The 27,035-nt window shown below is 37.7% G+C and overlaps 1 protein-coding gene across 3 annotated transcripts; it reads left to right on the top strand.

Moving 5' to 3' along the window:
• The first annotated feature begins 1,648 nt into the window (after window positions 1–1,648).
• Window positions 1,649–22,860, top strand: LOC109036874 (sodium-independent sulfate anion transporter). 3 transcript variants are annotated; one of them, XM_072299731.1, is made up of 13 exons: window positions 1,649–1,768; window positions 2,830–3,180; window positions 9,734–9,939; window positions 10,854–11,049; window positions 12,218–12,438; window positions 13,305–13,464; window positions 14,024–14,188; window positions 14,793–14,954; window positions 16,050–16,190; window positions 16,864–17,009; window positions 19,279–19,449; window positions 20,789–20,939; window positions 22,731–22,860. In XM_072299731.1, coding segments are annotated over exons 2-13 (1,836 nt in total). In that variant the 5' UTR covers window positions 1,649–1,768; window positions 2,830–3,179; the 3' UTR covers window positions 22,847–22,860. The 3 variants fall into 3 exon arrangements, with proteins under 3 accessions (XP_072155832.1, XP_018906845.2, XP_018906839.2); XM_019051300.2 differs by having other exon boundaries at window positions 1,678–1,867; XM_019051294.2 differs by lacking the exons at window positions 1,649–1,768; window positions 2,830–3,180 and adding an exon at window positions 8,915–9,413.
• The last annotated feature ends 4,175 nt before the right edge of the window (window positions 22,861–27,035 follow it).

Raw genomic sequence — 27,035 nt, 5'->3', positions numbered from 1 at the left:
AACTTCTTCTAAATAACACTCAATTCCTGAGAATTTTTACAATGAAAATATAACATGACGCGTTTCCTGATAATTTTGGATATGAGATATGTGTAGAGTAAACAGAGAACATTGTTGATTGGACCGAACAAAAGTATGCTAAATTTTGCGAATAGCTGATTGCAGGTCCGCTCTTTGAATGACATTTTTGTATGAAAGAAAATTTGCAACATTGTAAACCGAGATAATGTTTTTCGAGTTTTACAGTCGATATCGTGAAAGATCAAGTATCAACGGAGACATACCGTTACCTAATTGATGGGAGCTCCCATGCCTCATGCGGAATTTATCTTTCTTTTGTTTATTTTAAATCCTTACAATGACACTTATGTTGGAACACTGATAATATTTGTTACTGTAATCCGTGGCTCAACGACTACTTGGCAGACTAGACTCTTTACATCCGGAGCCTCAGTGGCGGTTCTTAGTAGGCTAATACTGATACTCCATCGTCTGAGAGAAGATTTTAAACTTAAATATAAAAAAAAACTTGAAAGTGTAATGATCTTTCCTGAATTAATTTAGTGTGAGATTACTTTTTTTCGATGCGCCGAAGTAATCAATACACACAATTTAGAATGAATTATCAGAGGTAGGCACTCTTATGAAGCTAGGGGTGCTATTCTATAATGGCCTCAACTTCAAGAGATTTTTTCGCAATTTAAAGTTGATTTCAGAAAAAATGAGCCGAATGGAGAAAGCACCATTTCAAGTAAAATTTCATGCTAGATAAAATCATTAAAAAGAAAAACTCTTCTGTGCGCAAAAACCTTCATTCCCCATTTTTTTATGCCGGTTTGAAGTTAATTGAACAATGAGTGATAAAACTTTTGTATATATCAGATTGCATAAGAGACAGAGGGAGGTAACTAGGCAACTAAAAGCTATACACCGTTGTAAAGTTTTTACATTCTCCCCCCTAAAAAAGGTATTCAAATTGGTATGGTGCAAAGGTATTGCAAAATATGCAAAGTTAAAGTGTGAAATTATTCAAATTTTGAATTTTGAAAGTCCTACATAATGAAATATGAAGTTTTTTACACACTGAATTTGGAGGTCTTTATAGTACCCATTCAGATTTGAAACGAGAGGGAAAAAATTGAAAAGCTGTTGAGCCGCATGTCGCATCTAATTATGATTACGAGTAATAAAAACGTTTGCTAAAGATGCATAATTTTTCACAGTTCTAGCCCCTGATAAATAAAATTGTAAAAAATTATGCATCTTTGGCAATCGTTTTTATTACTCATAGAAAAAACTGAGGTTTTTTTCCTCCATAAAACACAATGTCAAAGACATAGTTCAACAACTGTTACAATCTTTACATTATTGGTTCTCGATTTTAAATTATTGGCAAGAGACAATTTATGAGAAAGCTCAAAACGCGACTCGTCACATATTTTTCCTCCAAAATGCGCCTTTGTTCCTTTCTATATGATTCATCCCAGCTGGCCCACGAGAGTTCGGAGTCCTGAACTCGAGTACCCATATCCCGATCGCCACACCCTGGAATATCCCTCCCGGGAAGATTACTTGACCCAAGCCTATGATATAAGCCCCACGACAGGCTCTCACAATTGCATGTTTACCTTCCCGATAAGGCTCGTGTCATAACATCCAGGATTCTCACCACTTGACATTATTCAAAAGCGTGGCGTGGTGCGCTCCGTTCGCCCAAGCTCATCAAAGTTTGATTGTGTTTGTTTTGTCCGTGTTCGTTAAATACCGCGTAAGTGTGTGAATATTCGCCTCAAGTCTCCAATCGGGTTTTTGCGGTTTTGTTCGGGAGGGGCGTTATTATCTTCACGAAAAATCAATAAATGAAAAAGTATGTACCATACCGGGAGAGAGGTCTAGACCCTTGGTAGAATTTTGCAACCAGCCTCAGCTAATGTCCCTGCAACCCCCTCCCCCTCCCCCGGATAGTGCAAAATGTTACTAAATAATATGTTTAGTTAACGAGGTTCATGTAAATTTTAAAATGAGCTTCATTAATATATAAAGGCAAACATGCGCTGATACCGAAATTTAATTATACTGTTCCAACTGAATTATATCAAAATTATGAGCCCCTTTGAATGAAGATTTATTCAACATTTTACACTGTTAACAATTTTGAAATTCAGTGCCGGAGTCTATACAGCGCCGAAAAAGCCCGAGTGGTGTACATACGGATGGGAATCTACTCATTTTACAGAGTGTAATACGCTTTTGTGGTGCTAATATCACTTCGCATTCATATCATTCGGGATTTTTGGGGTTCTAGCACTATTCCGGCAGTGTTCAGTACTGAGTACAGTAGCCGAGTAGCACTTGAGTACGTGATGCTGAATGGTTACGTATCATCAGTAATAAATGATCGGTAGATATTTTTTTAGACGTCCCACGAGAAACGTGGCAAAATGCAGAGAAAACGGTGCATTCTAGTGTGGTGGAATGAAGCACATGTTTCGATGTAGTTTCCAAAAAACACATTGGTATATTTTACTGCGATTACCCTGTAATCGCGTCTCTCATACTGTTAAAAATTGAGGAGTGAAATTTTGAGCCGGAGTCTATTTGGCGCCCAAAGATCCCACGACTTATGAATGCAAAGTGAAAGTAGCACCATAATGGCGTATGGCTCACCGCAAAAAAAGTAGATTCCGCCCCGTAATAGTTTAAATCACTTCGTAAGGAGAATAATATTAGACTCCGATCCGCATTCATCCGGGGGTTTTGGCCGCCACATAAACTCCGGCACAGAACTTCACTCGAAAATTTTTAACCCAGCATAAACCCTTTTTTCAGCATCAATTATCACATGCAAGGTTAGGGTAAAATATGAGAAAGCGATTTGTTCAAGATAGTGTTACCTAAACATTCTCGAGTGAACATTTCTTCGCTGAAGCGGGTCGTGCATAAAAACCAATTTTGCGTCGTAGAGATTATTCAGTAGATTGGAGCCAATTTTTGAAGCATTTCCATACTCGTTCGCGTGAGGAAGACAACTCAAAATGGCTTGAACTTGAATGTGTCGCGTGCTACTTAATCCCGTCATCGTGCTTCGACTCGGAAACTTTGGACTAGAGGCCCACATTTCATGCAGAGCATCAACCTGAACTCGATTACTTACCTGCGATTGATCTCCCGGAACCAAAAGTAAGCACACTTTTTTTCTACAGGAACGGAATACTCTCAGAAACTTTTGGCTGTACTGTTGGTCCGTGAAACCCTATATTTGAAGCAGATTTTTCTAAAAGCGGACACTTTCAACTTACAGAGAGCCCTATTTCACTTCTCTCCATGATAGGTATAAAATCATAAAAATAACGCGAAACGCATAACGCGTAACGCATAACGCCTGTACCGCAAAGGTATGCGGGGAGTTGGACCGCGAAGCGATTAGGGGGCGTAACCCCTAGTTGTACGTAGAATCACTATTGTTCTTGGGATCATTTTGAAATTGACATATTCATGTCTTAAAAGGCAACTTATTCTTAAAGGGATAATTGCAATTTTCGACAAGAATGCGTCGTTTGGAGAGGTGAAAATAGGCAAGAAAATCAACATAGAGCTGATTGCTGTATAGTTGATCTCTTTTAGTTATTTTAGAACTTTCGCTGTTTTAAAATACCTACAATGGGTTGCGTTATAATTCCCTTGGGCACGCTATCCTTATCTTAGAAATGAAATGACATTCATCAATACTTTCGTTCAAAAATGTCCGATGAAGTGTGTCTTTTGATGTGTATAACTGTATACATCCTTACCAGCTTCTAAAAGTTGTGTAAAAATGCAGGCTTGATATATTTTTTCTTCAGCATTATAAAGTGTGGAGACCATAAAGTAAATTATATTTTGTGCGCTGAGTTAGCTTTTACGTACTCAGTAATTTTAAGCTGAAAAACCATGGCGCTGAACTTGTGAAAGTTCGAGAGCACATTGGAATGTACGATAATCCTCAAGATCGTGAGGGCATTCACCTTCCTACCTCCGTTCCAAATGTGTGATTATATTAGCTATATGATAAGATCTCTGTGGACAAAATTAATTTTTGCCTGCAGCAGTGCGATGGCCATAACGCCACTTGCTGTCTCAAGACAAAGTAATATCGTGAAAAAGTTAAGACAACTCCAGATTTGGAGAGTAATTTTTCTTCATAATTCCTGCGACTGCTTCTAAACTTGAAAGCTTTCCTCGCTTTCAACATAATCCCTATTATGATTAAGTTTGAACTGTTGCATTTTCAACATGGTATAACTTTAATTATAGTGAAAAACACAAAACTATGCGATACCGTCTGTATTTATGACACCTACCTTTGCTTAAACAAAGGTCTACGAAGAGGTATGACTGATGAACATGTCACTATCAAAAATACGACGTTGTAAAAGTACTATCGTGACTATAAGAAACTTTTTCGCGGTTCGATGATAATAATAACGCGGGTTTAAAAATCATGCCAAACGTAACAATTTATATACGTAATTGGAATCGTTTAATTTGTATTCAAAACTTAGATCATTGGAAAGAAATCGAAAATTAAAGATTGAGGTAAAATAGTTCCTTCCCCGAAAAGCAAGGTTGCAATCAGATGCGACCACATGGAAAAATTCACTGCTACAGCAGTGTTATTGCAGTATACTGCATTGGAGTGTCTAGTGTGTTGCCTACCTAATATTTGAAGGGACTTCTCCCGTTGAAGATCGCAATATCATTTAAATAAAGTGCAATTTTTCCTTGAATTGCAAGTTGCCTACCTTTATGATACATGCAACTCAAAGCGTTTATTGCTCGAAAGTTACTAATCCTTCAATTTTATGGCAAAAAAATTGCAATTTTATTGCAAAAAAGCGCAAATTCTTTTCAGGATTTTAGTTGTATAGTGCCACAATATAAGCTCGCTAAGTCGAACTACGGTCAAGACGAAATGCCGATTAAAATGATTTTTTTCTCGGTCCCTGGCAACGTCCGTAAGTTAAGTTGAGAATCGGTTAGGACGAATTGCCGCCTGAGTCGAATTTATTGCGTCAGTCCCTACACAATTCGATTTATCGGGCTTTCACTGTATTTGAGTTCGAGAAAAATACTTTTTTAAGTAATCCTGGGAATTTCAACTCTGGCTGGTGTTAAGTTTTCTTCAAAACATAATTTTACTCAATTTCGCAGCAAAACTATTTTAGTCTGCGACCAGATTAGGTTTTTTTTTGTCTACATTCTTTCCCTAAAAGCCTTTCGACTCTTTCTCGGATCAGTCCACTTTCGTCTCAATGCATTTTTGATATCAGTGTTTTGATCTACGACTTGAGCTCCGCACCAAGGACAAAAAGTGTATCCGATTTGATAACCGATGGAGTGATCCAGAAAAGAATTAATGCGATTGCGTCAGAGCCTGTAAGCAGAGTTGCCCATTTACATACAGTGATAAGGAGAAGTCTCTCAGCAAAAAAAATCAAAATGAAGATCCTTAACATGAACACATATATATACTTTCCACAAATTTAAAAAAAATTTCAAGTGTTTTCAGTCCAAAAATCACCTAAGTCTTGTTGCAGAACCAATGTATCATTGTGACCGAGTGAGAAAAAGGGGTTACGATATGAAACTATTTAATTTGAAATAACTTATGCACTTATGCTGCGATGTACTTATGCTGCGATGCACTTATGCTGCGATGCACTTATGCTGCGATGCACTTATGCTGCGATGCACTTATGCTGCGATGCACTTATGCTGCGATGCACTTATGCTGCGATGCACTTATGCTGCGATGCACTTATGCTCGTTAGCCACGAAGTACACATAGACTTTTTTCAGAGAGAGAAAAAACCCCTATACCGGTAAAATTCTAGAAGTTCTGATTTGAGTTTTTTGTCAAACGTGGTGGAACTAAATTCCACAACAGTACTGTGTACAATCAACAGGAATCAACAGCACATACGATGTTTGCCACTAGAATGAAAATCCGCGTATTTGCTGTTGATTCCTCCCACACTTTTTTGGGAAAGAACAACCAAAACACTACCAGAAAAGCCTCACAGAGATCTCTCCCAACACGCTAGGAAACATTTCATCTTATGCTCCAGCCAGTTGTTTCTAAGATATTAAAGCACGTGACTACATTTCATCTTTTCGAAATTTTTGTTCGTAAATTGTATTTTTATTAGAAAAGTGCTGAAAACGTTTTGCTAAAAACTTTCTTTGATTATTCCTCTGATTACGCACATAAATCAGTTCCACTCTGGACAAATATTTTACAGTCATTTTTTCATAAAGAAAATGGAATTTTTTTAATAAATTTTACAACATTGGAATGGAGTTGTGTACCTTTATATGGACAAAGACAATCCGAGGACAAAAATAGCACGTTCATTTGACTAATTATCTGAAAATCGTCAGAGACTGGCAGATGAAATTTTTCAAAATGAGTCAGCTGATATCAAACTTCAAATTTCTGGTCATTTTGATCACGTTGAATATAAGAGTGCTTCAAAATAAAAATCGCAAAAAAAGTGATGAAGATAGTACATGTTAGTTTGTGGGTAGATCATTTTTGTGTGTCACGAGGGTAGCTTACTATTTAAAATTAATTATTTTATTAATGAGACAATATTCTCACGAGATGACACCAGCAAAACGATAAGCAGGAAGTTGGCATCAATCAAATCTAATCAATACTCGGCACATGCCGAAGGACAAATTCAAAAGATGACATTTTCGCAGGAATTGTGTTGCACCCCGTTATCAGCAAATTAGTCTTTGACTTGATGATGAAATTGTTTCAGTTTTTACATTCATTCTCTTAAGTCATTGATTTTAAAGCACTTTTAGGAAACTTCTCCAACTTTCCACACCTATCAAAATGCTAAAATGATCGGATTAAAAAGAATGATAACGGTCGCTAGATCTCTATCAGCTGATCTGAATATGATTGGTTCGACAACATTCAAGATTATAAAAAGGCACTGAATTTTAGCCGATATGTTGCAAATTTTATGATTTATCTTTTAAATGATTGAATTTAGCTATGATTATAACCCCAGAAAATCTGGTAGTTAGAACTATATTTCAGCTATGCTCCTGCATATCGGTCACCACGTATCTTCGTTTCCGACGTTGCAGACTTCCAAACACAAACTATTGTGACGCCGCGCCGGTTTGGCTTGACGTTTCGTCGTTTCCCTCAAGAAAGGACGTAAATCCATTTCAATGGTGCCAACTTCCTCCTCGCAAATTGCATATTGACCGGGAGAATCTTGGGCATTTCCAACTGAAAATAGCGCTGATATCTCCTGAGAACCAGGGCCGGATTTACTTACTTGCCGCCCATGGGCCGCCTGTATTTTGCCGCCCCCTTCTCATTCGTTTTGAAACATCAATAAAAGCCATCAAGTAAACGTGCAGGAGGGGGAGAGGCGTATAAGACGCATTTACTCGTGTTGGTCGCATTTCTTGTGAAAGCCCTGTCAACACTACTAGCAAAAGTTCACGGAACTTGGCGCGAAAGTTAAGTTCCGTAAACCTATCTCTGTATGGACAAGGCCCTCCATTTATAAGAAATGAACCAAAAAATTGTGAAAGAACAAACATAAATGTGGTTTAATAATTTTAACTTCCGTCGTAGCGCCGCGCTGACCGCACTGTATTAGGCGCAATGCGTGAAGGATTCCTACAGCCTTCCATGCGCTATGCATTTCAGGCCGACCGCTGCTGCACGCACTGGGTTTGACGCAATGCGTGAAGTATTCATGCAGTCTTGTAGGCGCTATGCGTTTCACGCTGCCCGCTGCTGGCCGCAGCGACCGCACTGTCTTTGGCGCAATGCGTGAAGTATTAATGCAGTCTTGTAGGCGCTAATATGTCTTACATGCCGACCGCCGCACCTATGGTTTTTCCTTTTCATATCACGTTCTCGTCATCATTGCTCTCTGCGCCGCACCGTTCCAGGCCAAATTCCGTGTTCGATTTCTCTCTTAGTCTTAACTCGACTAATTAAAGGTGCTGTCTATTGTATCACAGAAGGACGACAAAATTAGAGATATACTCTCAGGAAATGAGAGATTTTGTCACCGTTTCTCGTTCGTAATTTTTTTGTCTGAATCTGATTTTTCTTTATGGCTACATTTAAAAAATTGCAAAATTTGCCGCCATGGGCCGCGGCCCATGTGGCCACCCTCTTAATCCGGCCCTGCTAAGAACTCATGCAAAACTCAGAAAAATTTCGATAAAAATTGCGTAGGGACATTTTGGTAAGAAAAAAAAATTGTCTTATTCAATTTGGCAACCTTGGAGTGGAGTTCCATTCCTTCGTTCGGAGGACGACAATATACGTTTCTTTTTTTTTTGTCTCAAGCTTCAAAGTTTGTAGAACACTCCTCTTTGCTTCTGTATGTAGCAGTGTTTTTGTGGTAATATCTGAATTTTGGTTGACTTTGGGTTCCTTTATCGTGAGCGGTCACATTTATCCCACTTGGACGCGTTTATGTTAAAAAGAACTACGTACAAAGGGTTTTGGTGGGATAGAGGTTCTTTAAGCGTAACTGCGTCTATTTATATAATTGAAGTAATATCATTGAGGAATGTCCAAGAGAATTGAGCCAGTAAACTGAAAATAGGTTCATTACATGTTGGGAGAAAAAAATCAAAATAAACAAAGACTTACGTAAACAAACAATCGGCTATCTACAAAATCATTTCTCTTAATGGGCACCTTTTTCATTTTTCCGTCAAATTGCATCATCTGAACTTGGATAGACATTTTGATAATGAAACACGAGGAATATTCATGAGCGGCAAAAAGCATAAAACATTGATATTAGCTGCGATTAATTTTGATTGCTTTTACATAGACAATGGTTGATTGAGGGAGATTATAAATTCTCGCCGTATTAATTTTTAACCGTCTTCTATTCTCGGCAATTGTGTCGGTCGGTTTTGGCGATTGTCATCCCTACATTCTATTGTGCATATATTCAACAGTGAAGTTAGTCGGCGAACGATTTTAGTGATCTAAGCTTCGTTTTCCACCGCTCTGAACTGCCTGTTGATTTTCGTAACTCAACCTGAGTGATTTTTGTGAACCCATCTTCCGGGACTTTTCATTTTGTTTTGACTTGGACCCAGTTTATATGAATAAGATAGGCGTTTTGCAGATAATCAATATAAAAATCAACAAAGCGGGAGATCTTGTTGTACCTGTGATAATGTACACTCTTTTGCGTTACTGTCGATTCAAGTTTTTGATTTAGTTACAATGGTTTAACTAACTGTAATTTTTTTTATTTTTCAAATTAAATCTGCGCGGTGCTTGAGCTCTGACTCATAAATTGTTCTCATTTATCCATATTTCTTCAAGGGTTCGAGCTATTTCTTTCACGGCAGAATGATTTGGGGTAAGCTCTATACGTTAAGATTAACAATTATGTATGAGAATATTTTTTATTGTCTTGATTTTCTGCTCCATGTCTCATTGATTGTTAAATTTTATTCTGATACTAATCACTTTTAAATATTCTTGAAAAAAGAAGTGAAAACTTGCGAAGTCCTAGGGGTTTAAAATTTGAAATTGACATTTTAATCTGTAAAAAATTAATTTTAAATTATTTAATAATTAACACCGCTTGAATATTCTAAATTATTCACGCTTTTTGATGAAAACCAATTTACATGCTGTTTGGGCTTTTCTAATTTTCGAAAGCATTGTTTGTTCCAGTGACGAGAAAAATAAAAGAAACTTTGAGACAGGACCACGGGTCTAGGCTAAAAAAATGTCTTTTCAGACTCGTGCCTCTGTTGGAAACATTGCAAAATTATACCAGATTTGACTTCATCAGTGACATGATAGCTGGCACCACTGTTGGACTAACTATGCTACCACAAAGTATAGCTTATGCTGCTCTGGCTGGCCTCACACCACAGGTAGATATTAATCTGACAAATGCTTCGGTTCATGATTTTAATTTTTTTCGAATTTTAGCCAGAATTTAGGGACAGTTATATCATTGGTCAATTTTGAAAAAGAATTTATAGATTGTTAAAGATGAAGACAAAAAAATTGACGAAGTTTGATCTCGGTGTGAAATTGTGATGTATCATTAAAACTTCTGTAAATTTTAAAGGCATTATGTCAAACATAGGTCCGATAAAATTCGGACCTCACAGACAGGGACATAAATATTTTAGGAATTGTGAAAATATAAGTTTCCTCCGGCAATTATTGGTATCGAGGATTTATTTGAATGCATCACCAAAGAATAAAATAGTACATTTATGTTGACATAGCAGTTTTACATGCGAAAACTGTGTCCAGCAAGACAAATAATGATTTAGTTTAAGATCAATTTTATTTTTCGAATATGCATGATAAAATTTGTCATCATGTACCAGACAATTTGAACATCTGAAGTGTTACGCCATTTTAGTATTTTCTCTGTGATCATTTTGGTCCATATTTGGTTGATAATGGTTTTTGAATCGGATGCCACTATTCTATCAGGCTTGTGGGATCCTGATTTGCCCACCCCGTAAAATGAAGGAAAATCATAGTCTGAGCTTTTTCCTCTTTCCTTTTCTTCATAATTGGTTGTTAATGATCGTTAAATCGAATGACACTATTCACGTTTGAGGCATCCGGTTTTGCCTACCCCGTAAAATGCAGGCAAACCTTGGCCCGAGCTGAGATTCATTTCTTTAAGTAAAGGATGTTCCACTCCACGTAACATTAAGTGACTTTACATAAATTAAATCCAAGTTGACAAATTCGCAAAAACAATGTTTTACCCAATTACTTATGATAAAAGAGAGTCAAAACTTATCTTTTGGTTTGATTACAGTGTGGATTGAATTCTGCGTTTGTGGGGGTTTTCGTGTATCTATTCTTCGGAACCACACGGGAGGTGTTCATTGGTCCATCGTCCTTGATGGCCATCCTTACGTACGAGTACACCAAGGACCTTACCAATGACCACGTCATCCTCCTCACATTCATCTGCGGCTGTGTTGAGCTCGCCATGAGCCTCCTAAGACTAGGTTCGTCATTTTACTCTATAATTTTTCCGAGCTTGCAAGTAGAACTAAATTGCCTCATACTGCCGTGCCAAGGAAGGATGCCGTATGAACATTCCAAAGTTGCCAAACGGCAATGGCCAATGGATAGAGGCCGTCCCTAAATTATGTATAACGCACTTTTTCGGCACTTTTGGCCCCCCGCCTACCCCCGTGTAACGCTTTTGTGACGTAGGTCCCTATCTTTTTACACGTTAAACAAAATGGCGCAACGCTCTCCTCGACCCCGCCTCCACCCCCTCCAGAGAGTCATGTTTTTAATAAGGGACGACCCCATAAAACATGTATTTTTGAGAAAAGTTTTCTATATTATTTCTTGAAATTTTTAGAGAATTTAGATTAAACGGACGTATTTCTGTCATACGGAACTATGTGCTTTATGACGTCAGCCCTGTTATGCGTATATTTTTATGGGTCTCAAGCAAGTCTCAGGGCTCATGTCTTTATGCACATAGTTCCGTTTGAGAGAAATACGTCCAAATAACGTATGAAATGTCTGCAAAGTTTGAAGAAAAATATTCACAATTTTCCCAGTAAAGATTTATATTGAAGGAAAAATGACATCGGCCGAAGGGTCTCAACGCGTTTTTTTCATGTTGCGGTACCATTGTTCAGTCTGTTTTATGACTTGATCCAGTATGATACTTGTGCTTAAAGCTTTTTAAATTAATATATGTATAGCCTCAGAAAAAGAATGTTATCGACGGTGAAAATCCGAAATCACGTATCTCCTTTGCGGAGTTTAAAAACCTCTACTTCCATTTTTTTTCTTTTTCCCCCTTTTTTTAAATTTTATTTATTTTTTGTCTGAGACCGAATCAACGTCCTTTCTTGAAGTTTCGTAGACTTTTCTTCGCTCAAAGCAGAAAAATCACGGATAGTTTAAAAAATGAACATTGAGTAGTTTTTACTTTTTTTTTTTAAAAAAAAAAAAAAAATAAAATAAAGTATAAAAGGAAGTCTGCAACGTCGCAAACCAAGATACGTGGTTTAGGAGTTTCACTGTCCATGTTTCAAATCTACAATGATAGTTTTTTTTACAAGTTTCCTGATTAGTAAATTTCTTTCAAACAATAAACTCTCTTTGAACACAGTTGGCTGAGCTAATACTTTGAATTTTTGCTCTATGCAGGTTTCTTGGTGGAGCTGATCTCTGTACCAGTGTCCAGTGGCTTTACGGCTGCAACCTCAATCATTATTGTAGTTTCCCAGCTAAAAGGCCTCCTGGGCATCAGTTACAAGGCATCCAATTTCCTCGACAATTTTGTCCAGATCGCCCAAAGGCTGCCTCAAGCCCACTACGGCGACGTTTTAGTGGGTGTTACCGGTTGTGTATCTCTATTATTTTTAAGGGTAAGTTCTCTTCCTTTATCGTTATGGCTCGAGTTTGTTTTTTCATTGATTATCGATCGACTGATTTCTGTATTAATGATAAATTGATCTCAAACCCGATACCTTAAAACCAAATTTTCATGTTTTTAGTAATAAGGAGTGTAAATACATTCCACTATGGACGTAATTACACCGCCACTAGGATTATGTCAAGAGAGAGAAAAAAAGAAGAAATAAGTCTATCGTAGACTTGTGAGTTTTTCTATGTTTTGGAGTCAAAATACGGAAGCATACAACTGTTTCATTATAAAACAGCACACCAGCTTTTACTTGGAAATACCTGGAACTGAATCTGGGACCTTTTGGTTTTTTTCTTCTTTTTTCTCCATATACCCTGACATGCATGAAGATCACGTTTTTTCCACGGGTCCATTTTAAGAAATGAATCCTTTAAAGTAATTGATGATATGTTTAGTTTCAGTTGCAGACTCCATGCTACAAATTGAATCGGTTTCTGTTAGACGGGCGTAATTCCAAAAGCTCATGAGCCCTAGCTTTCGTTAATCACGCAGGACGCCAGAGCTTATGAGTTTTTGAACTTACGCCTGTCTGACCGAGACCTATTCAATTATGGGGTTCAAGCAAAATATGGAAAAATGTTAACCTGAAGCCGCATTTAAATATATCCGTTCTGACAACGGTTTCCACGATACTTAAATAAATGGCTCCCTTGCTGTTAGGACTAAAAGCTGTAACATGCACAGATACATATACTCTTCTGTGATCGCTATATCTTTTTTTGAGGTCTTACGGAATGTTTCAACACTCTCTTGTCAATCAGTGCGACTTATACTTTCATAAACATATCTATAATTCTCTTGTTCCAGAAATTAAAAGACTTCTCTAGTGTTAATAAGAAGAGCAAAATTGTATCTAAAATCTTTTGGTTTTTATCGACCGGGAGAAATGCACTGATTGTACTGATATTCAGCTCAATCGCTCATTATTATAAGACGACGACGAATAAAGTTCCTTTCACGCTTTCAAGTAAGTGCTGCTTTGGTTATTTATTGATTTTTCTTTTTTAAATAAATACACTTTTTTGTAGCTCTATTGAATGCAAATCTAAAACCAATCACGAACAATTTTCAGATAAAATAGAAGGACGTACAGGCAATAGAAGATTAAAATTCGCTTATTTTGTCCGTTTTCAAAACATTAAGTAGGTAATTTCATGTAAGGAAATAATCTTGAAAATTAAAAATTATAGATAGAGGAAATAAACTAGAATTAAAATCGCGGCTATGCTTCGGGAGCCTCTTACCTGCAAAGGTAATAATGGAAGGTATAATTTTTTGACCACCTTATTCTTCACACAGGCTTCATTAATAATCGGAAATATAGTGAATTCAGTTTTAACAATTTGAGATTATTTGAAGCTTATCTCTCCTTTAAGAAAAATCCTCTCTCTTGCACAGATAGCAAAAAGCATGAACGGTTAACTAACTATTTTATCTAAGGAATGAGACCGAGGACAGAACTAATATCAAACGCCTTCATTTAGTGATGATGCAAATTAACATACGTGTATGCTTTCTCATTTTAGAGGGAGCAAATGGCGGACTGCCTCGGCTGGAGCTGCCGCCCTTTGAAACTCATATGAACAATAGAACTATCCCGCTCAAAGAGATGGTTCAGGATTTAGGTGCGGGAGTTTTCATAATTCCTATAGTATCGGTACTGGCCAATATTTCCATTGCAAAAGCATTTGGTAAGACAATTTTTGAGTTTACGTGTTACATACATACATACACCCTTACATACATAAACCAACCATACATACATACATAGGTCGCTTTACAGCACTCCCTCGAGCTCTACGACTCCTAACCTCCACTGCTCTCTGTCGAACCACAAATCAAGAATAAAGCTAAATATATGTACGCATTAAAAGCTCTTGAGCGTACAAATTATGGTTACATGAATTCGAAAATAATTTTTTTCTTCTTTAGTACACTATTAGTGATTTGAGCAAACTTGCATCATTCAGTTTGACGTTCTGACCAAAATAAACAGTGAAGATTATATGGTCATTTATAATGCTCATTCATTCTGACTGAATATTATACCAACTTTTCTTCAAACTACACGCAAAAATCATCAAAATTTTGATAGAGAGTGCGCTACTCTTCTTTCAAATGGACCTTTCGAATGAGTTTTGTAGCCTTGAAATGTAGCTAAGCTTCCCCTTCTGGGACTCGACGTAACTAACCTCTAGAAAACTTTTTTCAAAGGCAATGATAGTTCACATATCCATTGGAAGCTTCCAAAAAATTCATCCTCGTTTTTCTATCATAGTATTTTTAACTTTCCAGCAAATGGTGGTATGGTGAGGGCAACGCAGGAAATGTTTACGCTGGGAATTTGCAATATTGCCAACTCGTTGTTCCAAGCTATGCCCTCTTGCGGTGCCTTCACTCGAAGTGCCGTTGCCAGTGCAAGTGGAATCCGTACCTCTGTCGCCAATCTGTACTCAGGTAAGAGCTTATAAAATACCAGGGGGCTGTGCCCCCTAGCCGCTACGCGGCCCAACCCCTAGAGAGCGCTTCGCCCTCTCTTAGGCCCGCTTCGACAAAAGAACGACCAAAAAAAATGAAAACATTTTCATACCCGACTCTCATTTGTCCAATATTCCTCTGGCCGGGAACGATTGGACCAATAAGAATCAAATAAGAAAGCCGCCATTTATTTCCAACTCCAGGCCAAGACTGAAACGAAACGGAACGTTTCGTTACTTTTGGATGGTCTGTAGTAAAGGAGCACAATTTCGATTCACTTACCTTACCCTAGACCCTACTAACAGACCAAGATTCACAATTCCCCGCTTAGTTCAATTTTGCCCCCTTTCTAAGACCCCAGGTATACTCAGTTATAAAAAAAATCTAGGTCATATTTCCAAAATTTAATTACAGCGGGCTCATCTAAGGACCATCAACTGTCGATAACCGCAAAAATTCACAACTTTATCATTTAATATGTAAAGATCCGCGGACATTTGAATCGCATTCAGCAAAAAGGAAATGCGCGATTACAGTGCTGTAAAAATGTCGCTTCCACATAATCAGCCAAAAAATCTCTCACAATAGCGATGATTTTCGTTTCCTACCAAAAAAACTCAATTTTGAAGGAAAATAATTGTGTGAATTTAGTAGGCACTGTTCATATATTCAGTGTTTTTGAAGAAGTTGAACAATTTTGAAAACACTGTATAATCGTGCTGGTTCTTTCTTGCTTGATGCGATCTATTTGAAAAGTTAAAGCAGCTTGATACGACATCGAAATACGATATATTGCATGGTCATAGTTAAGGGAAAGTACCGTGTTTGCACTCGGCCACCTCCAAAATTCCCTCGGTACAATGTTTTTCCCATGGAAAATTCATTGAATGATTTTGTGCCTAAATGTAGCAGAACACTCAGGAGTCTTGTTCTGCTAAATTTAGGTACAAAAAAGCGTAAAGGCACTCTATTACGAACGGCTCATTTTGAGTTTTTGTTGACTATGACCATCATTCTCGAGGACGCTAAAAATATATTAACAATTCTGTATGTTTACGATTTTTCTATTAATAGGAGCAGTGGTAATGCTTGGACTCCACTTTTTGTCGCCTTATTTTCAATACATACCGCGCTCCACACTATCAGCAGTCCTCATTTGCGCTTGTATATTCCTGATAGAAACGGACCTGGTTCCTCTTTTATGGAAGGAAAACAGTAAGTTATTATTTCAAATCTAAATTTGCATAATACCCACCGTCGTTTTTTGCTCTTTGAAACTTTACAGCATCTTTAATTCAAAATGTAGTTCTGTATACATTTTAAAATTATATTGTGTTGTCCTATTTGAATGCATCTGATTCTCTCTCTCTCTCCCTCCCTCCCCCCTCCCCCCTCTCTCTGTCTCTTTCTCGCTCCCTCTCTTTTTGCTCAATTATATCATATTTATTTTATGGCATTCAGCATAATATTGAAAGGAAATATCATACATGAAATTTTCTGTAGAAAATTTCTCGCACATACTTCAAATCAATTTTTTATAAAAACATTTTTTTTGGAAACGAAAAATATTTGATAAAATATATACTTCACACGAGCAGTTCACTATGTACATGCAGTGCAGTGTATTACCAACGGTATCCAATATTCCAAATCCTCAGTCAAATATTAGGTATTAATGTGAGATCGGTGCCAGATTCCTATGATTTTATGTTGAGCTGTGTCCATATCTCATTGACATTTCTCAAATCTGTTCTTTTTTTTTAAACTTAACGTAACTACTACAAGTATTTCCTTGTATTTATCCACATGGTCTAAAACTAAAACTAAAAGAATCGCATTAATTTTACGGGGTAACGTTAGATAATATGATGATTCAAATCTGTTTCAGAAATGAATTTATTCACCTTCCTGATAACAATTGCACTAAGTTTATGCTTTGGTGTAGAGATAGGGCTTCTTATTGGAGTCGTTTGTGATGCTTGCTACCTCCTTTACCTGTGGGCTCGACCTGACATGGTGCTCGAATTCCAAGATGTAAGTAACTCTAGTAACAAAACATACATTTCCTCATCTTCACTGAAATTCGTCTCTGGAAGATACGTATAAGTATCGTATTCTTGCAGTTCGATGAAAAATGAAAACTAAATAAGTTTTGGATCATTTACTCATTTGCAGAGCTTGTTTAGTTCATGTGAACAAGCATACACTATGGTCGGTTCCATCTGAAATCAATGGACCGAATTTCGTCGCTCGCGCATGCGCATTAACCTTTTCGGGTATGGTCAGGTGTGGCATTACAGTGATTGCAAACCTAATTGCTATATAGAATTCACTATTACAACCACGTATTTTTTTTTTATTTATTTTTTTTTTTAAAAAAATGACCTTACAATTTTCTATTAAATCCTTTATTTAATTACGTAATCCATTCAAGAGGTTTTCTAATCCTTTGCGCTTCAAAAATTACTCTGCCTCACATTATACCTCGACCCCGTGGTTTGAAATTACTCGTACAAGTGGACATGAATAGATTGTAAGTCGGGTGACATTTCACTTCTATTACCAATGAACAGTTAATATTTTGGCATGAAAATTACAGTTTACACAGCATAAATACTAATTCGGCACTTCTTTCTTAAGTATAGGCATAATTCGCCATTCTCCATACATACCGACATATCTAAATTGAGAAATTTCAATAATTCTTGTCAACATTTCACTTTTTACTTTTTTGCCGAAAATTTTGCCATCATCTACCTATACCCTGGAAATACTGGAAAAAATATAATATTTTATGTATTAACTACAAAATAAAATGCCTATTTTCAAAATATAAAATACGCCTTTCGATACAAATAAATACTATATGTTACAATAGTTTTTAATTCGTAATTCTGCCACGAGGGCATAGCTATCCCACGTTCTTTTTAATGGATTCCCGTAATAAGATAGTACCAAGGAATTTTTGCAGGGTTGTGGCATTGTCGCAAATGTTAAAAAAACCGGAGGATTTTTGCAAGTCGCACACTGAAATTAAAGTAACATTCAAAATAGCAAAAATAAATCAAATAAAAAAAGATAGGTATTGTGAGAGAGCAAGGGTAGATAGAACGAAGAAGTGAGTGCCTACACGTGTATTTCTTGGAAATAGCGAAACACACTTGATTCGACACGCCAGAATACAGTCGATGTGGTACACCACACTTCGTGTAAAAGATTTTAGAATTTCACTGGAACTTGGGAGAACTGGAGCCATAAACGAGTAATCTTCTTAGCTAGGGTGTTAAACTAGAATTGAAGTTGATGGAAGATAGGATTGGGCACAGAAACCAGGCATGTGCAACTCTGAGGGTGTGTTGCATCGTCCATCTGAGGCACAGATAAAAAGGATATTAAATAAATGTGATGATGCGTCTGATTGTATTCCAGCATCAGCTTAAGGCCCAAAAGTTTCCCAAGTTGAAATTAAGAAGGAGACAGAAGAAATGAGAGGGAGAAAGATAGACAAAAACTCTGTCTAGAGGACAATTTTGAATACGCGTTGCGTAACTCGCGACAGGCACATGCATACCTATAATCTTACCGAAATGTTTGTGAAATAACCAGAAAATGAATCGGAGAGTTGAAAAAATTCAATTCTAAGGGGGAAAAAGCTAATCAAAATTCAGCCAATCAAAAGCCGACAGTCGAGTTGACCTGGCAAGACGATGCATATAAATACGAGTTCAGCCAATTAGCAAACGCCGCGTCGTCTCTTCTAAAAAAGCTAGCCAAAAAAATGGTTCAAAACGAGGTTCTTTGCCACTTAGGGTTTGAAAAACGTTGAAAAATTCCTGGAAGTTTCGTCCAGATAATGAAATTAAAAAAGTGGGTTGAACCATTTACATGATTCGACATAATGAGGTAAACGGACTTTTGAATCATCCCTTAAGAGAGACCCCATCAAAAGTGTTGCCAAACGGATGGGACTCAGGTTTTAACTTTTAATGGCTACGATTCACCACGTGTACTTTGATTTTGACATAGCATGAAACCATATCTATATCGAAAGTGGCTATTAACTTGGGGATGAGGGAACGTTTAAGATTGTTAACATGTATACAAAATGGGCTCATCTAAGGTCTATCGCAAATTAATAGCCGCAAAAATCATGAAAATTGGCCTAGCAGAATGGTGGAACAAACTGTGCCCAAAAAATGAAACATTTTGGGCGTCAGAGAGCTTATAGTGATGCTAATTCTATCCTTTAGAGACATTGAAATAATTTTCAACGTTGCAAATCTAATGCATTTTTTCCCCACAGACTGTCACAAATCCGTACATCCTGGTGAGGCCTAACATGGGTTTCTTTTTCCCGGCTGTGAACTACGTGTATTCGACTGTGAACAAGATAGCAATTACGAAAGGGCAAAGTCGATTCCCATTTGTATTCGACTGTGTCAATTTCAAGAGAGCCGACTATACGGCTGTTAAGGTGAGTTTATATTCGAGAAACTTCTCCTCACTGAGTGTCACACCTAAACCGGTTATGTCATTACAAATCGAATAAAAATATTACATTACAGGCCAAAAAACTATTCCATCCGGCCAGATGGGTCTCTAATTATTACTATGATAAAAAATGAACTTGGTAAGCTTCAGATCCTTTTTTGATAAACAAGTTTTTTGTAGAGAATTCATAAACACATTCGAGTCGCTTAGCGCATCCGAGCGTTCTGCGACATCTAATCGCCATCCTTGCCTAGAAGAATTCCTTGTAGAGAATTCATCAGTCTATTATTATTTAAAAAAAAAAAAAATCCGCGGTCAAAAAAATTGATGAAATTTCATTTTATCTTCTTTTTTTTCTTGAAGGATGACAATACTTCCGCTACCCTAGGGGAGCGAGAAAGTAAAAATCGCACTTGGGTCGGGACCCAAAAACAAAAACAAAAACAAAAAAAAAAATGGCGGAAAAATATGAGGGCGCATTTGCGTCCCGCGTTGAGGGATGGGGGCACTCACTTGCGTCCGGACGCATTTATTTCATTATACCTTTAGCTTGTAAAATGCAACACTGCATTCCAGGCCTATGAGTTGAAGAACGTGTAGAATGAAGTAAATTTGTTTTTAAACAAAATTGACAGATTTACCTGCTACGCAGGAAATCTCGGAAGGAAAGACGTATGCGCCTTAGGCTTTGGTTGACGGGAAATTCCTTGAGATTACTTTTAGTTCAAAAAGTTAAGTCTAGGAACTCCCTACCCCCCTACCTTCATAACTGCTGAACTCTGGAATGTTTGGATGTAAATATGTTAAGTATAGTAACGTTGCGAAATTTTACTGGACAAATTATTTTTTTAATCAATGACAGGTGCAGGTCTTGCGTAAAAAGTTTCAAGACATTTTTGCAATATTATAAAAGAAAAAATAGAATTTTTGAAGAAAATTTGGTGATAAAATTATATTCACCTACTATGTACATAAAACTTCGTGCTTATAATTTATTTTTTACTATTAATTAATATCCCCAGTAATGAGTTCGTAGATCGTGTGCATTTCTTCACAAATCATGTTAAAAAAAAATTACTATGAATCTTACTGTGTTATGAAATTTTGTATCTTTTTCTTTCAATGTCTCTTCTTTACCTCCATGCAGAAATTTGTAAGAGAATTTGAAACAAATCTCGAGTGTATAGATAAACTGGAATGGCGAAATTTAGCCCCTATTGTATTCTTTCTCTCTATTTTTACGATGTCACAACACACAATAGTTTTTAGCAATTTTTACGGCAGGCCTTATTATTAATTTTATTTGGTTTGTTTCCAACTAGGGTCTCGTTCTTTTAAGCAAAGACTTCCAGAGGCGTGGTCAAGAACTTTATTTCATCAACGTAAGCAACAGCATTGTGTCTTTCTGCGCAACGTTGAAGTCTCCTTTGAAATGCTTCCGCGACAGGACGGAGATGGAATTAACGATTTGCGGTTAGTTTACTACATTTTATTAAAAGTTACGCCCCCTGGTCGCTGTGCGGGCCCTCGTGAGTTAATCTAAATAGACTATCTGTAGAGACTACCTATAGAGACTAATTATCTATAGAGACTATCTTCTATGGATTGTCACAAATATCACGCAAATAGGCGCAGTAGGTCAATCAAATGCACTGTGACAAAAAATGAACATTTATACATCGTCGAAAGTGGGGAAAACACAGCTTTATCACGTACTTAAAAAAAAATTAGTCATAATTCCAAAATCTAAACAGAGCTGGCTATTCTAAGGACTGTCACGTGTCAATATCCGCAAAAATTATAGCGATAGAACGAACTGCATGTGACAAAAATTTAAAATTTAGGGGGTCAGAGAGCTTGTAGTAATGATTTTGAATTTTTGGATTAAAGATTATGAGGCATGGAAGTATTTGAAATAACTTTCTAATGGCACCACGAAGAGTAATTTTGAGGTAAAAACTACATAGAGTGTCACGGCCTTAAAAATCTTAAGCAGGTGCTAAGCGACCAGAAGCTGAGTCCTGACTTAATAGTTTCAACATCGCTAACTCTATTATAAAAAAAAAAACCGGCGCTCCAGCCCCCCCAGGACGCGCGCTTTTTAGTTTGAGTGTCCATTCCAGTTGTTCTGTCTTCTTAAGCGACCCGCGCGTCCGCCGCGGGAAGAGTGTATTTTCCGAAGGGGGGGGGGGGTCAATCTGTAAGGGAATGCATTAATTTCTTGAGCACAAGATAGTAGTTGCGTACGTTGCCAGCGAACGCGCTGCGAAAGGTTGTGACGGTTAAATGGTGAGATTTTGTTCAAGAACAGATCATTTAACCTGACCCACTGTGCGACGAACAATTTGTCCAGAATCTTCCTTCCCCTGACCCACTGTGCGACGAAAAGTTTGTCCAAAAACTTCTCTCCCCTGACCCACTGTGCGACGATCAGCTTGTCCAAAAACTTTCTCCCCCGACCCACTGTGCGGCCATGCTCCGGCCGGCTCCCCTCATGCCGCGCACCCCTCGCCTAAAACTTTCAAAGCTCGCCATTTTTAAACGGCTCGGCCGATTTAGCTCAAATTCAATACCAAACCAGTCCTAGGGGAGAACTACCACCCGTAAAAATTTCAGCTCAAAATATTCATTTTCGCTCGAGTTATCGAGTGGACAAGATTTGACCTTCTCCCACTTTCGAGCCCCACCCCTCAAAATCTATTGCCTCAAATTTCAATTTTTTTTCGCAGAATAGTAGTCCTAATGAGTCTCTACAAAATGCAAAAAAATTGGTCAAAATATCTTTTAACGTAAGAAAGATATAACCACTCAAAAATCGAAAAATCTTCAAAAGGCGGAAATACATACATACATACATACATACATACATACATACATACATATATATATACACATGAATTTGAATAGCATATATTTTTGTGATCCACGACCCGTGATCGGTGCTCTTCACAATGTCTCAGGTCTGGGTCCGACATCATGGGAGAATGCAATAGTGTATTTCCTTCGGAAAATACACTAATAATGAATACCTTAGTCTTTCACAAACCGTCATTTTTAGTGTGTTTTCCGACGAGAACACACTATTCTTAAAGTTCATGCTCCAGACCTTTTAATTAAGACGGTCCTTTCACAGGTTTTGAGGGTGAGATATTTAAGAAAAAAAAATCGTATGTACCGAAATAACTCATATTTCAGTAAATATCAATGATTCTAGTATTTTGAAATACAATTTTAATGACAGAAATTTTTTTATTTTGTTTTCAGGTGCCAAAATGGACCCTATCAATAAGACTGAAGTAACTGTTATTAATGAAGTAGCAAATGAAAAAGACAATAGTGATAAAGACGAGTTTGAAACCTTGATGCTAAGTAAATTATAAGTTATTTTATAAAATTGTTTTTCTTTCTCCCTTCATAAATACTTAACCCGCTTTGCAGATCAGCAAACAATTTCTACAGATTTGGATATTTCTTTGAACATTTTACTATGCCATTGCATATGACCATCTGCAACGCCAAAAAAACTAAAAAAAAAAAATAATAATAATAAAAAAAACTAAGGAGTGGTGCGATATTGGTGAGAAATACATTATTTTTGTTATTATATGATATTTTGATAAGATTATAGTGTGATATTTTCATCGAATTTTACTGGTTGGGTATGGTGAGACTATAACAGTTAAAATTTGTATCCAATTTTTTGAGCGTTACTGTACTTGACATAATCGATATCTTACTTTCTTCAAACATGTCATTCAACGTGTTCATGTATTGGAACTTCGAATTATAACAAGAACATATCTGACTTACAAGTTGCAGTTAAATAAACTTCTCAACTGAAGTGTTCATTCAATTGACGCAAATTTCTCTGTCAATCTCACGCGTAAACGCAACCCTCAGGAAGAAAAAACTCGGCAAAGCACTGTTGCACGAGCTTTATTATAATTATCTTTTCGATTTTGCGAAATATGATGGAGTCAAGCGAAGAGCCATTGAGGTAGGGAAAAATAGATAATGAAACTACATCTTAGAGGAGTTTATTCTGTATCATTTAGTGCAAGGACGACCAAAAATTTAAAAAAGTTTCAAAGTTATCAAAGTTGGAGAAATCACAAAAATACAAAATTAGCCCAAGTCTGTCAACGCTGTTGCCAGCTTTCGTAATAATTTATTTCAAATAACTATGAAAATGCAAATTTCGATCTGAAATTTTGGCCTAATATTCGTAAAGAATAATAGAAAGTACTAGCCGTTCTGGACGCGTTTTGCGCGTCCGTCACGGCCAGCCAAGGGGCTGCGCCCCCTGGACCCCCGATCACTCGCTACGCGAGTGACATTCGGCTCGCTGCGCGAGCCATTCTTCTCAGTGATTGGACATTTGATCACTAAGATGTATACATTTTGGAGACTCTGGAGGCAAAAATGATTTCGTCACAGAACCTTGTTGCCGGAGGGTGCCATCATTTGCACATGAATAGATGTGGGGAAGGTGAAGCGATGATGGAGATATCGATCATTTCTTCAATAACTCATTTGACCGGGACGTCATCCCACCGGGTGGCAGAAAAAGACAATCCATGGATCTCCTTCCGCGATTTGACTTCTCTCTGATTGCATATTAGTAATCATATCCTCATTTCATTTCCTTTCCCTTTCCTTTTTCCTTTTCTGTAGCATCTGTGTCCATTTACAATTATTATTTTAATTTCAAAATAGCTTTCCCCTAGTATACAATTGATGCTTCAAACGGAATCAATTGTTTTAATGACATTTCCGGCTAAATCATGGGTTTACCCAGAAAGGCAGCCTCTCGTCCCTCCCGGACTCTATTGTTGCCAGATAAGTTGCTTTTTTAAAACTTTTCCCAATTCAAATCCACGTAAAATATTCACATTTATCGCACAATCTGGCGACCTCTCGAGTGAAATAGAAAAAGGTAGAATCGCTGAAAGTCTGAATCCTTCGAAGTTTATATTAATGATATACTAGGGGGACCCCCTGGTCGCTACGCGGCCCAACCCCCTGAGGATGATTCGCGTTCTCTTAGGCCCGCGTCGACAAAAAAACCACCAAAAAAAATGAAAAGATTTTCATACCCGACTCTTATTCGCTCCTCTGACGTAAGGGCGTATTTCGATTTCCTTATGAGCCCTGGAAAGCATAAAGTTATATGGACAGCAGGGCTTACGTGGAAATCGAGATACGCTCTTACATTAGAGGAGCGACGTTTTATCCAATCTTCCTCTAGCCGGGAGAAGTTGGACCAATAAGAATCGATTGAAAAAATCGGCATTTATTTCAAACTTCACGTCAAGGCTTACACGAATCGGAACGGAGCGTTTCGTCGCTTTTGGATAGTCTGTAGCAAAGGAGAATACTCTCGATTCACTTACCCTATTAACAGACCAAGATTCAACATTTCCCGCTTACTTCAATTTTCCGCCAAATTTGAAATTCCCGTCATTTTTCATTGGCGGGAATTTCAAATTTTGCCCCCCATTCTAAGCTTTCTGGTCTCCTCTAGTGTAAAAAAACCTGGGTTCTATTTTCAAATTCTGATCACAGCGGGCTCATCTAGGGACTATCACCTGCCGATAACCGCAAAAATCATGGAAATCGACCCAGTGGAACGCTCAAACGAACTATGACAAAAAATAAAAAATTACATTGTTCAAATGGGAGAATTCGCAACTTTACCACGTAATGTAAAAAAACCTGGGTCATATTCTTAAAATCTAAATAAAGCGGGCTCACTTAGAGGCAATCGTCTGTCAATAGCCGCAAAAATCATGAAAATCGGCCCGGTTGAACGCTGGAACTAAGCGTTACCAGATATGCAAATTTAGGAGGTCTCTGAGCCTATTTATATGATAGGATCGGAAACTTAAACTTGATACGAGTATTTCCGACCTCAAATCGGGTTTTTTGCTGTACTGAAAAAAGACCGGCAACCTTACGGCTCACCCACAATATTGACGTACAACCGAGCCATCAAAGCCATTCTTTTAAAAATTTCACTCGTATACGGGGCTTTTAAGATAACACTGCCATGCTAAAGAGGAACGCCGTATGAGCCATCAGACGTTACCAAGTTTCTTTCGATAGAAACCGAATTTACTGGGCAAATTGCGACTAGTATTTTCCAAAATTTTCAGACGATTTTGCATGCAATTTAATCTAAAATAACTGAACATTTCAGGGAAAAATATGCACGAATGTTGTCAAAAACACATGCCTTATCCAGGGAAATTTGGCAACTCTCGAATGTGCATGGGTCGTTCTTCCTTAGCACGGCAGAACAGTCCCCTGCATTCCCTCTCAAACTCGCAGTTGATGATTGATGCATCGCTAATACTTCTCTTAATCCATGACGGTCGACGATCTGAAGAAGAAGGAGAACTTTGCTTTGCATCTTTCGACGATTGATTGACGTATCTTTTAAGGCTGATAAGTTTAATGTTGTAAGGAATAGTCTGATGAGAGCGATGCCATCGAAATTTTTAGAATTTTCGAGAATTCATGATAGAAAAATATTCTAATCTTTCCACGAATATTAGTTCATGAAACTTTCCGGAGATATTTCTTGCAAGAGCAGAAAAAAAATGATGCGAAATTTTGTCGTGTAAAAGTACTCGGTTGTCCTGTAAAAAATTCAATACCAATGAAAATCTGCAATTCGAAATTGAAACTTTTCTACGCTGATTTTGAGCCGGATTTAAAGGCCACGTCTACGTATATGAATAAAATGGCGCTACCTAGTTTTCGGTCGTCAATATCAGGGCAAAAATCTGTATACTGCCGTGTAAAGAAGAACCAGGGCCGGATTTACTTACTTGCCGCCCCCTTCTCATTCGTTTTAAAACATCAATAAAAACCATCAAGTAAACGTGCCGGAGAGGGAGAGGCGTATAAGACGCGTTTACTAGTGTTGGTCACATTTCTTGTGAAAGCCCTATCAACACTACTAGCAAAAGTTCACGGAACTTGGCGCGAAAGTTAAGTTCCGTAAACCTATCTCTGTATGGACAAAGCCCTCCATTTACAAGAAATGAACCATAAGATTATGAAGGAACAAACATAAGTGGTTTAATAATTTTAACTTCCACCGCCGCGCCGCGCTGATCGCACTGTGTTTGGCGCAATGCGTGAAGTAATCCTACAGTCTTACATGCGTTATGCGTTTCGGGCCGACCGCTGCTGCACGCACTATGTTTGACGCAATGCGTGTAGTATTCATGCAGTCTTGTAGGCGCTATGCGTTTCACGCTGCCCGTTGCTGACCGCAGCGAACGCACTGTCTTTGGCGCAATGCGTGGTGTATTCATGCAGTCTTGTAGGCGCTAATAAGTGTTACATGCCGACCGCCGAGCCGAGGGTTTCTCCTTTTCATCTTACGTTCTCGTGTCATCATTGCTCTCTGCGCCGCGCCGTTCTAGGCCAAATTCCGTGTTCGGTTTCTCTCTTAGTCTTAACTCGACTAACTAAAGGTGCTGTGTATTGTATCACAGAAGGACGACAAAATTAGAGATATACTCTCAGAAAATGAGAGATTTTGTCACCTTTACTCGT

This window comes from Bemisia tabaci, chromosome 4, assembly GCF_918797505.1.
Source record: "Bemisia tabaci chromosome 4, PGI_BMITA_v3".
Taxonomy (NCBI): Eukaryota; Metazoa; Arthropoda; class Insecta; order Hemiptera; family Aleyrodidae; genus Bemisia; species Bemisia tabaci.
Note: the sequence above shows the minus strand (reverse complement) of the source record. Positions and strands in the feature narration are given on the sequence as shown.

Bases quoted from the DNA above. Each gene is read 5' to 3' on its own strand.
- LOC109036874 (XM_019051294.2), top strand. The intron at 14,955-16,049 runs GTAAGAGCTTAT...TTCTATTAATAG, and splicing joins TGTCGCCAATCTGTACTCAG to GAGCAGTGGTAATGCTTGGA. The intron at 16,191-16,863 runs GTAAGTTATTAT...AATCTGTTTCAG, and splicing joins TCTTTTATGGAAGGAAAACA to AAATGAATTTATTCACCTTC.